Source organism: Carya illinoinensis, chromosome 13 (genome assembly GCF_018687715.1).
Source record: "Carya illinoinensis cultivar Pawnee chromosome 13, C.illinoinensisPawnee_v1, whole genome shotgun sequence".
Taxonomy (NCBI): Eukaryota; Viridiplantae; Streptophyta; class Magnoliopsida; order Fagales; family Juglandaceae; genus Carya; species Carya illinoinensis.
Genome location: NC_056764.1, coordinates 4,435,327 through 4,449,154, shown reverse-complemented (window position 1 = coordinate 4,449,154; position 13,828 = coordinate 4,435,327). Strand labels below are relative to the sequence as shown.

General features: G+C 34.6%; 2 protein-coding genes across 2 annotated transcripts; both read left to right on the top strand.

Moving 5' to 3' along the window:
- Window positions 1–883: 883 nt before the first annotated feature.
- LOC122291534 (uncharacterized protein At2g39795, mitochondrial) lies at window positions 884–4,884 on the top strand. Its single transcript, XM_043099297.1, has 3 exons — window positions 884–1,212; window positions 1,434–1,774; window positions 4,388–4,884. Exons 1-3 carry the CDS (start codon window positions 1,048–1,050, stop codon window positions 4,566–4,568), a joined length of 687 nt encoding a protein of 228 aa, XP_042955231.1. The 5' UTR covers window positions 884–1,047; the 3' UTR covers window positions 4,569–4,884.
- A 4,833-nt stretch (window positions 4,885–9,717) lies between these two features.
- On the top strand, window positions 9,718–13,669 carry LOC122291400. The gene is made up of 4 exons (XM_043099107.1): window positions 9,718–10,467; window positions 11,177–11,332; window positions 11,456–12,148; window positions 12,292–13,669. The coding sequence occupies exons 1-4, from the start codon at window positions 10,141–10,143 to the stop codon at window positions 13,360–13,362; spliced, it is 2,247 nt and encodes a 748-aa protein (XP_042955041.1). The 5' UTR covers window positions 9,718–10,140; the 3' UTR covers window positions 13,363–13,669.
- Window positions 13,670–13,828: the final 159 nt, after the last annotated feature.

Genomic DNA, 13,828 nt, shown 5'->3' with positions numbered 1-13,828 from the left:
GAGAGGACCTTAATTTTAGGGTCGTGACTGAGGTTCACCTTTTTTTATTTTTTAAAAATTTTAAAATTAAACATAAATATAATGGCACTTTAATATTAAAAAAACATCATTTTATGATTTTTTATTTATTTTTTTATTTTGAGGTTTAAAAAAGAATTCTTTTGTGTATCTTTTAAATAAGATCTAATTATGGATAACTGGTTACATAATTGGATCTGTAATTGAATTTATAATCGGATCCAGTTTATCTTACCTTGTTTGGTTAAAAATCTGACTCGGTTGCAAATTGGTGAAAAGTGTTAGAGAAAATTTTTGAAAATTTACAACAATGTGGTTTAGAAACATCAAAGTTATAATTCATGCTATTTAGTTTTTTACCCTTGTTTTCTAATAATTTTTTATGCTACAATTTTTTGCCCTCTTCTATCATTACCATTTTTGTCAACTTTTTTTCTTTTACTTTTCGGTATATTTTCTTATGAGTAAGATTTTTACTTTATTTTTTGTTAACTTTTTATATTTTTAAATTTACATTCTTTACGTCTTTTTAAGGGTATTTTTAAAAAAAATAATAATTAAGTCAAATTCTTAAACTTCATCAAATTTAGGATTTTTATGATACTAATTTTTTTAGGGGACTTTCTTTAGTTTTTCTAACAATACCTTTTATTTTGTCTAGAATATTTGCACTCTTACTGTGTATAAATTATGTACTCTTTTTTTAAAAAATAAAATAAAAATAAAAAATACAAATAAGATACGTGTAAAAAGTATATTTATTTATTTATTTTTAACTAAAAGATGCATTTATTAGCATTATTTTTTCATTTAAGATACAGTCATTTATACAACTCTTGTGTGCTTTTTTTATTCAAATATCATTTCTCTTAATTTTCTGTACGGGATCGGTGGAGCCTTAGGCGGGTGGCCTTACCTACCTTGATAGCCTTCTAAGCTTGAGTCGCTCCTGCACACTATTTATTTTGCGACTGGGGAAGCTCCGAACTCCATTTTGTGTGCCGCAAGACACCGAACAGTATCCGGGCAATGTGGAGGAAAGTACTGGCAGCTGCAACAGGCAGTTTACTTCACCACCCATGGCGCACAATAGCTTGCCGTCACTCAACCAACGTCTCCTCCGCCGTCAACTCCATGCTCCTCCGCTCCCTCAAAGATCACTACCTGGAAGTCTCCAAGATGTCGCCTCCCACTGTAATAACCTCTATCAGTCTCGCTCAATTATATTTACATACATATAGACCCTCTCTCAGGGTACGGCTTTAGAAAGAGGGGCTTTAGTAGGGTTTTAGAGATGTGGGTTCCTTCTTTCTAAAACCCATTTCTATATGGATACAATGAAATGTTAGTTGAGTTTATTTAGGTTACGTGGGCTGGTTTAAATTGTTTTGTGAAATCTGATATTTGCCACACAGAAGGTGAGCCCTCCCTCGCCGTTCACTATCGTGAAAGGCTCTCTGGACGGCAGTGGTCCCGTCCTCAAGCGGAGCTATGGCGACCACGAAGAAATTAGCATTTCCGTGATGCGATTGGCTAATATAATCCCCGGCGGCGCTGGCGAAGATGATGGAGATGATAGCATTAATCAGTTGTTTCTTCACGTGGACGTGTCGAAGCCAGGGCAGCAGGATTCTTTGCACTTTCTGTGCGGGTTGTATCCAGACGCATTGGGAATTCACTCTATTTCGATGCGGCCCAAGGCTGAGAGCTCAGGGTTCCTCATCCTTCCGTCTCAGTACAATGGACCGGTTTTCGAGTGAGTAAAAACTCATCCTTTTTTCAATATGTGCTTGTTTTTTTCTTTTTTCTTTTATTTTTATATGGAGCTATTTACCTTGTTGGTATTCTCATGATAGGATCTTTTTAAAATGATAAGTACTAGAAGCGAAACTTCTTTTAATTAAGATGAGTCGACATAATTAAAATTTAGCGATTGAATTATCTGGGGTTATTTTTGGATGGGAGAGCCGAAGGCAGCGTAATGTTTTCATTGGTGCAGTATAGCAGTTTCAACTTAAAACTCTCTTACTTGAGGGCAGGGAGTGATTCCTTCACACCGGTGTGGAGAATCTGTTGATTTTAACCAAGTCAGTGAGGAAGTTCTTTAGAGGCTTGAGCGATCATATTAACAATGCTTAAGGGATTGCGTGTAACTGAATTGATACTAGTCATATGCATGATGTCCAAACAGATATTTTGTGCGAGCGTATTCTAGATAGGTTCCCTTGTATAGATTGCCTCAAATCTTTGAGTTTCATGTTTGTTATATGTTTATTTGATTTGTTTCCAAAAAGTAAGATTTGCCATTAGCTACTGTTGGTTACAAGGCCCTATGGGCCCAGGACTGTGTCTTGAGGTTCAAACGAAGTTAAGGACTAGTTAGTTAGTTTTTGTCTTGGGTAAGTATAGTTCATATTTTTAAATTGGATTGAGCTCTGAGGAAGATGGTAAATGGAGTGAAGATATCTTGTTAGGATGAGGGATTGAAGGAATGTATCACTTAATGGTGCAAAATGTGACTATAAGACTTTTTTTTTTTATAGTAAAAATATTATATATATCAATAGGAATAACCAAGTACACTGGACATATACAAGGAAACACCTAGCCCATTCTAGATAGTTCGTGAAACACTACCCAAAATACTTCAAGCCTGAATTAGAATGGAACACACCTCCCCAACCCCAGCCCGTTGTTCCCCATAAAACTAATCCTCTACCCGAAAAAACCCACTATGAGAATGTCTTCACAATGCCCTCCCTTTAGTCTTCCCTTGGCTTGAGCTACCTCCCTTAGCATCGTAGTTGATTGCCCATGAAAGACACTAACTCCCTGCTTTTCTTAAAGTTTGATTTGGTTTCACAGGCGTGACTCGCCTCAATCACAGTGAGCAGTGCTTTAAATTCGTCTTCATATCATCCATGTGTAAGCCCCAAGATTTGCTGAAACCAGTTAACTTTATTCATAACCCAATCTGATGGTGAACCCGCTATATCGTTTAACAGAGGGACTATAAGACTTGGGAGGGTCTACTTGGCCTGCCATTTGTGTTCTTGAATAAAATCTTCATCAACTTATGAGAAAATTGGGGGACATCTCTTTAATTTCCCTTGATTGCTAAACTTTGTCCATCTTTTGCAGCCATGGTGATGTTTGTAGGGTGGCTAGTAGTGAGCTATGAAAGGACAGATAAAGACTTGAAACTGCGTTTGCTTTAAAAGAGGATAGACCTGGGATTTTGTTCTAGAAACTCACCTTTTCTTTTCTTTGTTAAGATAAATTATACATGAGTCCAGCGGGGGGGTGTCAGTTGAGTTAAGAGTTCATTGGCAAGAATTATTGTCATGTTTAGCAGTTGCTTACTAAAACTGATTTTGGTTGAGAACAGTGTAAATTTTTTCAAAACATGGGAAACAGGCTCTTTTCATTTGTTGGCAACATTGTTGAGATGTGTCTGAAAAATATATTACTTCTGGAGTTGGGATTATCTTTTAAGGAGGCCTAAAGGGGGTAAATCTCTTCCACAAAGGATGTTCACTAAAGATCGACCAAAAGGCCCATTAAGCCTGCAAGATAAAAGGGTCTAAAAAAAGTGTGTGATCAGAAAGTCTTGTATAACCATGTGGCATGGATATTTCAAGAAGCATACCATACCCTTATTGCATATGTTTTTTATTGTAAGTAAACTTTTATTGCATATGTATTGGAAGATAGTTGAATATATCAAATGCTTCCTTGGGCCTTGGATATACAATAATAATGTGTGCAGTATTTTTAATTAAAAATTTTTACTCATCATGCTCACACCACACATAATTTTTTAATTTTATATCTGTAACTTCTTGAACATTTTCTATACTTCACCTGTTCTCTTAAATTAGCATTGGATGATGCCATTGTTCTTTGGACTAGATCTCATCTTCTCATTCCATAGCCAAGGGTGGAGGGTGAGGTCATTGGTTCAGTTTCATACGGGTGTGTGAGTGTTCTTACCTTGCCTATCAAGAAGCTTTGTATCGGGTGGTCTTTGCGCTCTGAGATATGACCATATTCAGTATGGAGTTGCTATAAATGTAACGCAAATGATAAAGAAATAATATGATGTATGTTTTGACTAACATATGAATTATGCATGCTTGCTTGATTTAACGTTCTTCATTTTCTCTTCGAAAAAAAACATTTTTCATTTTCTATTTCATTGAAGTGGCTCAAAGGGATCCGTGAAATGGTTGGTCTTTTACAATTCATGGTCCTTGCATGTTCTAACATCAAATATCTTCGTTTTGGTTGAGTTTTCTGTCAAATTAGTATCCCCATGTGTTGTCAAGTTGATCTATGTTTGGCCTGAAATGTTTGTTAATATTGATAGAGACCTTGATGAAAGGATGCGAGATGCACTTCACAGTTACATAGAAGAGCGAGGAATAAATGAGGATCTCTTTCCCTTTCTTCAAGCATGGCTTTATGTGAAGGATCACCGGAATCTCATGCGTTGGTTCAAATCAGTTGGCACATTCATTAACGAAAACAAGTCGGCCAAATATAGTTAAGATAAAAGTGGTTTCAATGGCCAAATTAGTCACGTGTCCTATTTGTTACGTGGTGCATGCTATATTTAAAAGAAATAGTTTTGTAAGACAATTGAGGGGTTTCTACTCTAACGCCATGGATGGACCAGGCCAGATATAGTGTCCTTCAATTCTCAAGTTATTTACATATCAATGTAGTTAGTTGAGTCCACTAGTCTTTTGGGAGTGACTGGGACCATGGATTTGCTCACTTGTTCATTGTTTCCATTTTTTACTTTCTGAACAGCTGAAGCTGCTACGACTCCATGAATGGCACTCATCATAACTATTTCTGATATCTAATTGCGTTGCCTCTTCCTGAATGTTATATACAGTCGTGGAGTGTGCAAATACTATGCAATCGTTTTAAAAAAGAGTGGAGTCTACGATTAAAAAGTTAGTTTTTTTTTTTTTTTTTTCATGTGGGATCCGTATTAATTCATTTTTTTTAAAGAAACTATGCGGTATTTACACAACCACGACTGTAAATATCATTTCTCCCTCTGAAATAAGATATGGATTAGCATCCTTTTATGGGATTTCAAAGGATATACTTCTAGATAGCTTAATTTAATCAATCTGTACCTTCAAATGCTAGGATTGAAGCTTTTGACTTTTTTATGATGCACAACAGTTTCCACAAGTGTGATGGGTTGCAAATGCAATCCTAATATGGGCTACACAAAGTTGGTTGACCTATGGGTTTATGTATCATATAATTTATATTAGATACCTAATCCAACCGGACATGATATGGGGATACAATGTGTAAGGGTTAAAGTCAAAGATTTTCCTTTCTTTTTTGTCCAATTGTATGTTTATTTCCTGAAATAAATGCGCCCTATTGCTCGAGCTGCAATGGGCAGCTGAAAAGTATTTTTATATATACCTATATAAATTACGGTTATTTTTACGTATTTTTTATATATTTTATTAACATGATTGATTTTTTTAATATAAAATAATTATTTTAATCAATTATTTCAGTAGAGTATAAAAAATACACAAAATTGATATATATATATATATATATATATGCAAATCCGATTTATTGTTCCCCTCCCAATTGTTTTCAAAGTCGAGCAAAACCCGATGTCAACTTTGCAAGGCTTGTTTTCCAAAAAAAGGTCGAAAAAGTAGAAAAAGAAAAGAAAGAACTCTCTAGTCTCCACCGCAACGGTAGCTTTGATCAATTTCGAATGCCAAAAAGCTTGCTTCGTTGTCAACTCGAAATGATGGTCTTGTAGGGGCACATTACATTTTATCAATGTGCGGTAGATTTGACATATTTTTTATTCATTGCTTGCCCACTTTGTGTGAGAAATTTAGTAAAGCTGAACCAAAGGTTCCACTCAATTTCTTCCCCCACCTCAAACCCATTTTTTTTTTAAATTAAAAAAATATATATTTTGCACCATATGCTACCACCCTTTTTTGTCATGTACAATCCAAAAGCATCCTAAATTATTAATACAGTTTATATTGGATAACATATTATAGCTAGCACTTCCAAATGTCACGTTAATCATACTCTAAGATAGACAAATTAATAATAAAATAAATAAAGATAACCAATTAGACATAGAAACGTAATTGGTAGACGATCAAAATCATATCCTGATTTAATTAAAATAAAAATTTTGGGTCATGATCCGGAAACATGGATGATGATTAAAGACCTAGGGATTTTGGGTCAATTTCCAACCCAAGTGAATTAAAAAAAAAAGGAAAAAAACATTAAAACATCTTTATTATTAATTTAATGTGATTATAGACGTATGATTTGGATTTATGGAAGAAAAGGTGGAAAAAATAAATACGTAACACCAAAATTTGAAGCCTGGTGGGTTTGGTCGGTTGTAGCCCTGTAGGCATCATTATGGACAATAGTCGGTCCACGTTTTCTTTACTTTAAAAAAAATTATTTATTTTTTAAAAAATTTGGTAAGTGGATCATAATTACTTTAAAAAATGATATATATAAGTTCAAATGTATAAATTTCACACAAAATTTTTATAAAAAAATTAATCTCACTATAAAAAAAAGTGAAAATTTTATTTTTCTTTTATGAAACACACATTTTTATAAAAGATTTATACAAAATTTATATATTTAAGACTTATACTTTATATTACTCGTTACTTAAATAGTAGAAATTCACAAAATTTTGACATGATACAGAATACTGAAAGCACTATGTACCTCCAGTGCAGAATGGTAGGTATGGGTGTGGAAAGAATCAAAGATGATAGAGTTTGCTATTTTTTCGTATATATATATATATATATATATATATGTCAATGCAATCATCACTAATGTTTCATCAATTTCTCTTTTATGACGTCGTAAAGTTTAATTAAAGAGAAATATTTTACTCAGGTTTTTTAAAAAAAAAAGGTGAACATATATATTGACTTTACTTTATTTGATACGATTGATCATAAAATTATTTTTATTATAAAATAAATCTAATGTATCACATAAAATTTATCAATTATAAATTTTTTTTTTAATAGATGTATCATTTCTCTTAACTTAATATATAAAAAAGTCATAATTTATATAAGTTTTAAATATACAAGATTCATGTAGACCCTCTATTAAAAAAAAATTGGACTCAATTATGAAAAAATGTAAATATATATATATATATATTAATTTTAATCGTGAAGTCTACTTTTTTAAATAAAGTATATGTGCCATATAAGTATTTTTATGAAAGAATTTTGCTTACTTAGATCCGTTTGAATATAATAAGTGTTTTATTTTATTTTATTATTACAAATTTTTTAAATTTTTATATAAAATATAATAAATAATTCAACTTTTTAAAATCTCAAAATAATAATAATATTAAAAAAATAATATTATAATAATATTTTATTCAACTTTTAATTTTTATCTGAATTCGTCTCATCTCAATTCATCTTAAAAAATTTGTACTCTACATCACCTATCCATGGTAGACCAAATGCCCCCCTCCCCAAACCCACCCCCCCGCCAAAAAATAATAATAACAAATACCTTTGACATTTACAATATTGTACTTACCAACTTGTTTGCCAACTTGAAAAAGATGACACAGCAGAATACCATAAAACAGAAGAACAGAGGGTTAAACGATTGAACAATGTGAACGTGTGTGGTGATAAAGATGTCAGTCTTGAGCATTTAACACCCACCCACACAAGTGTCATGGTTACACCTTCCAAGAAGATATATTCTACACGTTTTTTCTGCAATGACCAAGTCTCTTGTTTCTCCTCTTCTTGGGTTCTTTCTGTTTTATGGATAAAAGGTTCAAACAGCCTAACAAATTTAGGCAAATGCCTAATTTAGGGATGATGTTTTCTGTTTTATCAATATTTCCGCTAATTTTGTAGGATAAATTTAGGAATGATGTTTACTTCTTTTAGCTATGGTGTTTTTGCATGGATAATACTATCCTTACCGAACAAAAATGTACGCCCGGTTACGTGCTGATATGGTGTTGACATGTGTAACCATCACGTCATTTTCTATTATTTAAAAAAAGACACCCAATAACTTTTTGAGATGAATCAATTAATACATACATATACATACATACATAAATACACACACACACACATATATATATATATATATATATATATAAAGTCAATGATAGGGTTTAAAGTGCATGGAGCACGAAACTTGTCCATATTTGACAATGTCATTATCGAAGTGAGTGAAATCTGATTATGTGTAGAGGAAGTCAGCCACTATATATCTTTCTATTGACTAAGTGCTTTGAAATACCTACTTCAAAACATTGAGATACCAATAGCTTGGATTTGCATGTTTTCCACCTCCTATCTTCCAAAAACAACCATTTTATCTGTAAATCATTCATGATTTAATGCGTATGTATGAATCTATAACAAGGAAATTGGTCCATTTGGGGTCTTAAGACTTGGTCACATACAATTTTTTGATAAAGGGAGCGAGGGGTTTTGAACCCAAGTTTTCTATTTGGAAAACTTAGTCATATGTTATCAGGCTTTTAATCTTGATCAAATAAGTTAATAAGATAAAAAAGCATACACACCACCCATATATGATAAGCCTTATTATTATTTTTTAGAAATAATATTTGTAATTTTAGGATATGTAAATTTAGTGTACTCTATTTGGAAAAAGTGTATACTCGACATGTGCATTTCATGTTTTTTATTTTTTTTAAATTTGTTTTCATGCATTTTGTAATCATCATAAATATTTAAAAAAAATAAAAAAAATCATAATATTATTAAAAAATACTTCCTTAATTATTAAATTAAAAAAAATCAAAAAAAGTCATCGAGACCTACTCTCAATAGATATAGCATTTTTCAAAAAATAAACATTTTATTATTGCAACACGTAGATAAACTTTAAAGAGTAATATTGGATACGGTTAATGTTAAAATTTCATGCGGGCCAGTGATTTTTTCTTTTTAATATTAATTTCACTTTTAATTTTTCACCAGATTTGCACAAAGCTTGTATGGTCTAAGTTTATAAAAGTCATTTTCCAACTTTAAAAGACGTAAACCATTTAAACATATTTTGAAGTTTGAAGAGTTTTACATGTATAGTCTTTAAGTTTATAAAAGTCATTTTCCAACTTTCAAAAACATGAACCATTTAATCATATTTTGAAGTTTGAAGAGTTTTACAATTATTTTACAGTTCTATAAAAAATCATAGTAGTTTTGTAAAAAGAAAATACTTTAAATATAAAAGGACTACGTAAAAGTAAATCGATAAATTGATGTGGTTTGATGTGATATTTTAAATTGTAAAGTTACTTTTATTATAAAATAGATCTAACAGATTTCATAAAATTACATAGTTTGTCGATTTGCTTTATTAATTTTTTTGTATCTAAATAATTCTTTTTATAAAATTAATATTTATTTATAATAATTGAAAAATATATTAATGATAATTTTTTATCATTATCTTTATGCGATAAATACGCGTTTAATATCTCTTAAAGATTACTAGATAAGAGTTTTAAAAGAAAGAGTAAAGAAAATCCAAGAAACACGGAGGGATGGTAACAGAGTTGGCAACTTGACAATGAAATAAACAAGAATGCAAGGACATATTTGCTAAAACCATTTCGTAGGTGGAACGAGAGACGTTGGTTCTTAGGTAAATTGCACTGCCGGCCCCCCTCTCTCTCGGTTTCTGTATGACAAACGGCATTTCCAATAATATATATATATTGTTAGCTTTTCACCCTTCATTCTCTCCTTGAATCTTCCTTCAAACTCTGAAGTCTAGTTGTCATTATCTCCATTAACGGTTTCTCTACCAAACCCCGAAAACTCCAACCTCTTTCATCCCCTATTCATTTCTAAATTCAAACCGTATCACAGGGCCTATTCTATTTTTATTTTTATCTTTATCCGCTGCATGTTGAGTACCCATTTCCTTAAATTTCTCAGACTCTCTTATCTTTACAAATCTTTGTTGTCTTTTCCATAATTCCAATACCCACTTGCTCAAATTCCACAAAATCTTTGGCTTTCATCGTCGTAGCCAATGGTGGTAAAGCTGATACGGTGGCCATCACGGCCCCCGTTGCCATCGAGGAAATTCGAAGCCATAATTTTCATTCACCGGATCGAAGGTCTATGTTCAGCTCAATCCGAGGGAGAAAAGGCATTGGTGTGTGAGATTAAGTGGAAAGGTCAGAAGGGAGCTTTGAGCTCGTTGAGACGCTCTGTAAAGAGAAATTTCACCAAAGAAGTGGGTGTTGGAGATGATGGGGTGGTGGAGTGGAACGAGGGGTTTCGGAGTTTGTGTAGTTTCTCGTCCCACAAGGAGGGTGTGTTTGTTCCATGGGAGGTCTCATTTTCGGTGCTCAATGTAAGTTTGTCGTCGCCAACCCCCCCCCCCCCCCCCCGGCGGGCGCCGGCGCCGGCGGTGGAATTGAAAATTTTGAGTTGTAGTCATGTTTGGATAGCTGTGATCGTGCATGCATTTTCTTTTATTATATTTTTAGTTTTTGGACTAGTACCTGTCATTTAAATGGATGCGTGTATGTGATTTTGGTGCTACCTTTATTGTTGATCCTTTTGGAGTTTGAAATTTCTGTAGCATTTTATTTATTTATTTATTTTGCGCTGAGATCTGTGGTCGCTGCTTTACATCTGGGTCACTAGACGTTACTTTCATCCATATGTTTGACACGCATCTATGATTAATAAGCTGGTATATTCTCTGCGCCAAAATGTGGTCAGTTTTGTTGATTTAGATTCTTAACAGTGTCTGAGAAGGGTGCTAGCAACTTGGACATGCTTTATCATCATCATCATCAGCTTACCGGAGCCCTATTGAGACTTGTATCATACATAGGTGTTATTTTGAAAATTTGTGACTTGATCTGAGGCTTGCAATGAATTCTACAGTATTCCATGAATTCTACAGTATTCCACTTTTTAAGTGAATGTTGAAATTTCTCTCGACCAATTTAAGGGCTATATATGTCCAATTTATAATGTTGCTTCTGGAGGCTCATTCTTTTCTCCCATTGATTAACTGGTTTGTTGCTGATACTTTTTTTCCCGATTGTTAGGGTATGAAGGAAGGGTCCAGGAACAAGATTCCTGTTGTCGGAACTGCATCATTGAACTTAGCAGAACATGCTTTTGCAGCCGACAGAAGAGAGATTCAAATAAATGTTTCTGTCAAAGTCCCTGGTTGCGCTACTGAGACCAGTCCCTCTCTCTGTGTGAGTGCCTGTACAAATTTTTAGTGTGATTTCTGTATGTTTTTCTCTTATTGTTGATCTCTTTCCTTGATGTTTGTAAATGGGAAATTTGTTTATATCATCCCAATTTCATCCATAATGCAGTTGTCTATCAGTTTATTGGAATGGATACCTGCTCTAGAACCTTCGGAGACGGTGCAGAAATCAATAGTGTGCCTTCCACTGTCACCCTGTTATACAGAAACTCACTCAACCGAGAAAGATGAGTTTTCGGCTCTTAAAGCTGGTCTGAGAAAAATGAAAACGTTTACAGATTATGTCTCAGCCGGAAGAGCAAAGAAGGCAAGCCCTGAAGAAGAGAGCAGTGATGGCAGGTGCTCTGACAGAAGCACAGATCCTGAGTGCAATTATCCCTTTTATGGAGATTCACCTGATGATGGTGATGCCGAGGAGCAATCAGAAGATAGTAAGGATGATTCTAGTATCCAGCCATTCAGTTATGAAACACTGGCCTCCGCAAACTTTGCTGGTGCCAGAGGATTATCATACTCCAATACGATAAATGATGGTCAAGATGAATTCTGGATCTACTACAGCAACAGTAAATTGGATGTTGGATGCTATTATCTTGAGAGTTCACATGCATCAATTTCCAAGCAAAACTTGCAGCTAAATTCAAAGCGGAATATCCTTTCTTGGAAAAAGAGAAAACTAAGCTTCAGGTCTCATAAAGCCAAGGGGGAGCCTCTTCTGAAAAGGCATTACGAAGAGGAAGGTGGGGATGATATTGATCATGTTCGTAGGCAGCTTAGCTCCTCTGATGAGTCCAGTTCTGGGGTATGTATCAAACCTTTTGCTTAACTCTTCTGTCCTCTAGCACCCCATGTTTATTGTCGCTATTGTTCTTTTCTTTTTTCCACTTTAAATAAAATAAAATTATGTGAAGGTTTTTGTCCTACTGATGAAAATGTTTCTGGCAGTGGCATAAGAAAGCAGGTTTCAGTTCTGATGGATCATCGATATCTGAATTTGGGGATGACAAATTTGCCATAGGTAGTTGGGAGTGCAAGGAAGTAACCTGTCGTGACAGACAATTGAAGCTCCAAACTCAAGTCTTTTTTGCGTCAATTGATCAGAGGAGTGAACGTGCTGCTGGGGAGAGTGCATGTACAGCTCTGGTCGCAGTTGTTGCTGATTGGTTGCATTCCAACCGGGATGAGACTCCCATCAAATCTGAGTTTGACAGGCTAATTGGAGACGGATCATTAGAATGGAGAAATCTTTGTGCGAATGAGGCGTACATAGAACAGTTTCCTGACAAACACTTCGATCTTGAGACCATTCTCCAAGCTAAGATCCGTCCACTCTCTGTAGTTCCTGAGAAGTCCTTCATTGGATTCTTCCATCCAAGACTGGCAGAGGAGGATTTTGACTTCCTACATGGTGCCATGTCATTTGATAGCATTTGGGATGAGATCAGCCTTTCTGCATCAAACTGCTCGAGCAATGATGAACCTTTGGTCTTCATTGTATGTTGGAATGACCACTTCTTTGTCCTAAAGGTGGAGGAGGATGCTTACTATATCATCGACACTTTGGGGGAGAGGCTTTATGAAGGATGCAACGAGGCATATATCCTCAAATTTGATAAAGACACAACTATTGTACGATTATCAAAAGAGGGTCAAGCATTGTATGAAAATCCTACTAGTGATAAGATGCAACCTAAAAACGGCCAGGAAACTTCAGCGGAAGGGACTTTACTAGTCCAATCAAATGAGTCAGAGAACAGTGAGAAAGAAGAGGTAGTTTGTAGGGGGAAGGAATCATGCAGGGAGTATATTAAGAGCTTCTTGGCCGCAATACCCATAAGGGAATTAGAGGTTGATATCAAGAAGGGCTTGATGGGATCAGCAACTTTTCATCACAGGCTACAAATTGAGTTCCACTACACCCGGTTCTTGCACCCGATGGCCGAATCTCCAGTGGCCGAGGAAACAGGTGATATACAAGCAACCACGTTGGCAGATAATTCAAGGGACTTATTTTAAAATGTAGAAAGTTTTAGCATGCTAAAACCATATGTTCTGCCTGTGTTTCTTATGGTGGTTCTTTTCTTTAAGGTGGTGCTTTCAGTTCTAATTGTAAAGCAAGGAAATGGAAGCCTCAACCTTTGTATAACACGTTTTGGAGATGCGTGGCTCCGTTTTTTTTTTCATTTCTTATTGGGTTACGTAAAAGACTCTGTTCACAGTGCTAAGTTCTTCTATTTATAAACTATTCCTCCTTGTAAATCTTAAAATACAATTCAAACGCTGAAATAGAAAAGCAAGCATCCATTTTTGCCGGGATCGATCACTCCGTGTGAGCTCTTTTCTAGGCTTGATTTTTCTCTAGTAACCCTTTTAATTTTGATGCCGTTCCTTTAAATTGGCTTTGAATCACTCACTTGTTTATGTTTGCAAATTGCCTACAGCCAGGGTGAGGACCCTAGAGACTCCTTATGGTTTTCATGTA

Bases quoted from the DNA above. Each gene is read 5' to 3' on its own strand.
- LOC122291534 (XM_043099297.1), top strand. From the start codon at position 1,048: ATGTGGAGGAAAGTACTGGCAGCTGCAACAGGCAGTTTACTTCACCAC. The intron at 1,213-1,433 runs GTAATAACCTCT...TTTGCCACACAG, and splicing joins CCAAGATGTCGCCTCCCACT to AAGGTGAGCCCTCCCTCGCC. The intron at 1,775-4,387 runs GTGAGTAAAAAC...TAATATTGATAG, and splicing joins TACAATGGACCGGTTTTCGA to AGACCTTGATGAAAGGATGC.
- LOC122291400 (XM_043099107.1), top strand. From the start codon at position 10,141: ATGGTGGTAAAGCTGATACGGTGGCCATCACGGCCCCCGTTGCCATCG. The intron at 10,468-11,176 runs GTAAGTTTGTCG...CCCGATTGTTAG, and splicing joins TCTCATTTTCGGTGCTCAAT to GGTATGAAGGAAGGGTCCAG. The intron at 12,149-12,291 runs GTATGTATCAAA...TGTTTCTGGCAG, and splicing joins CTGATGAGTCCAGTTCTGGG to TGGCATAAGAAAGCAGGTTT.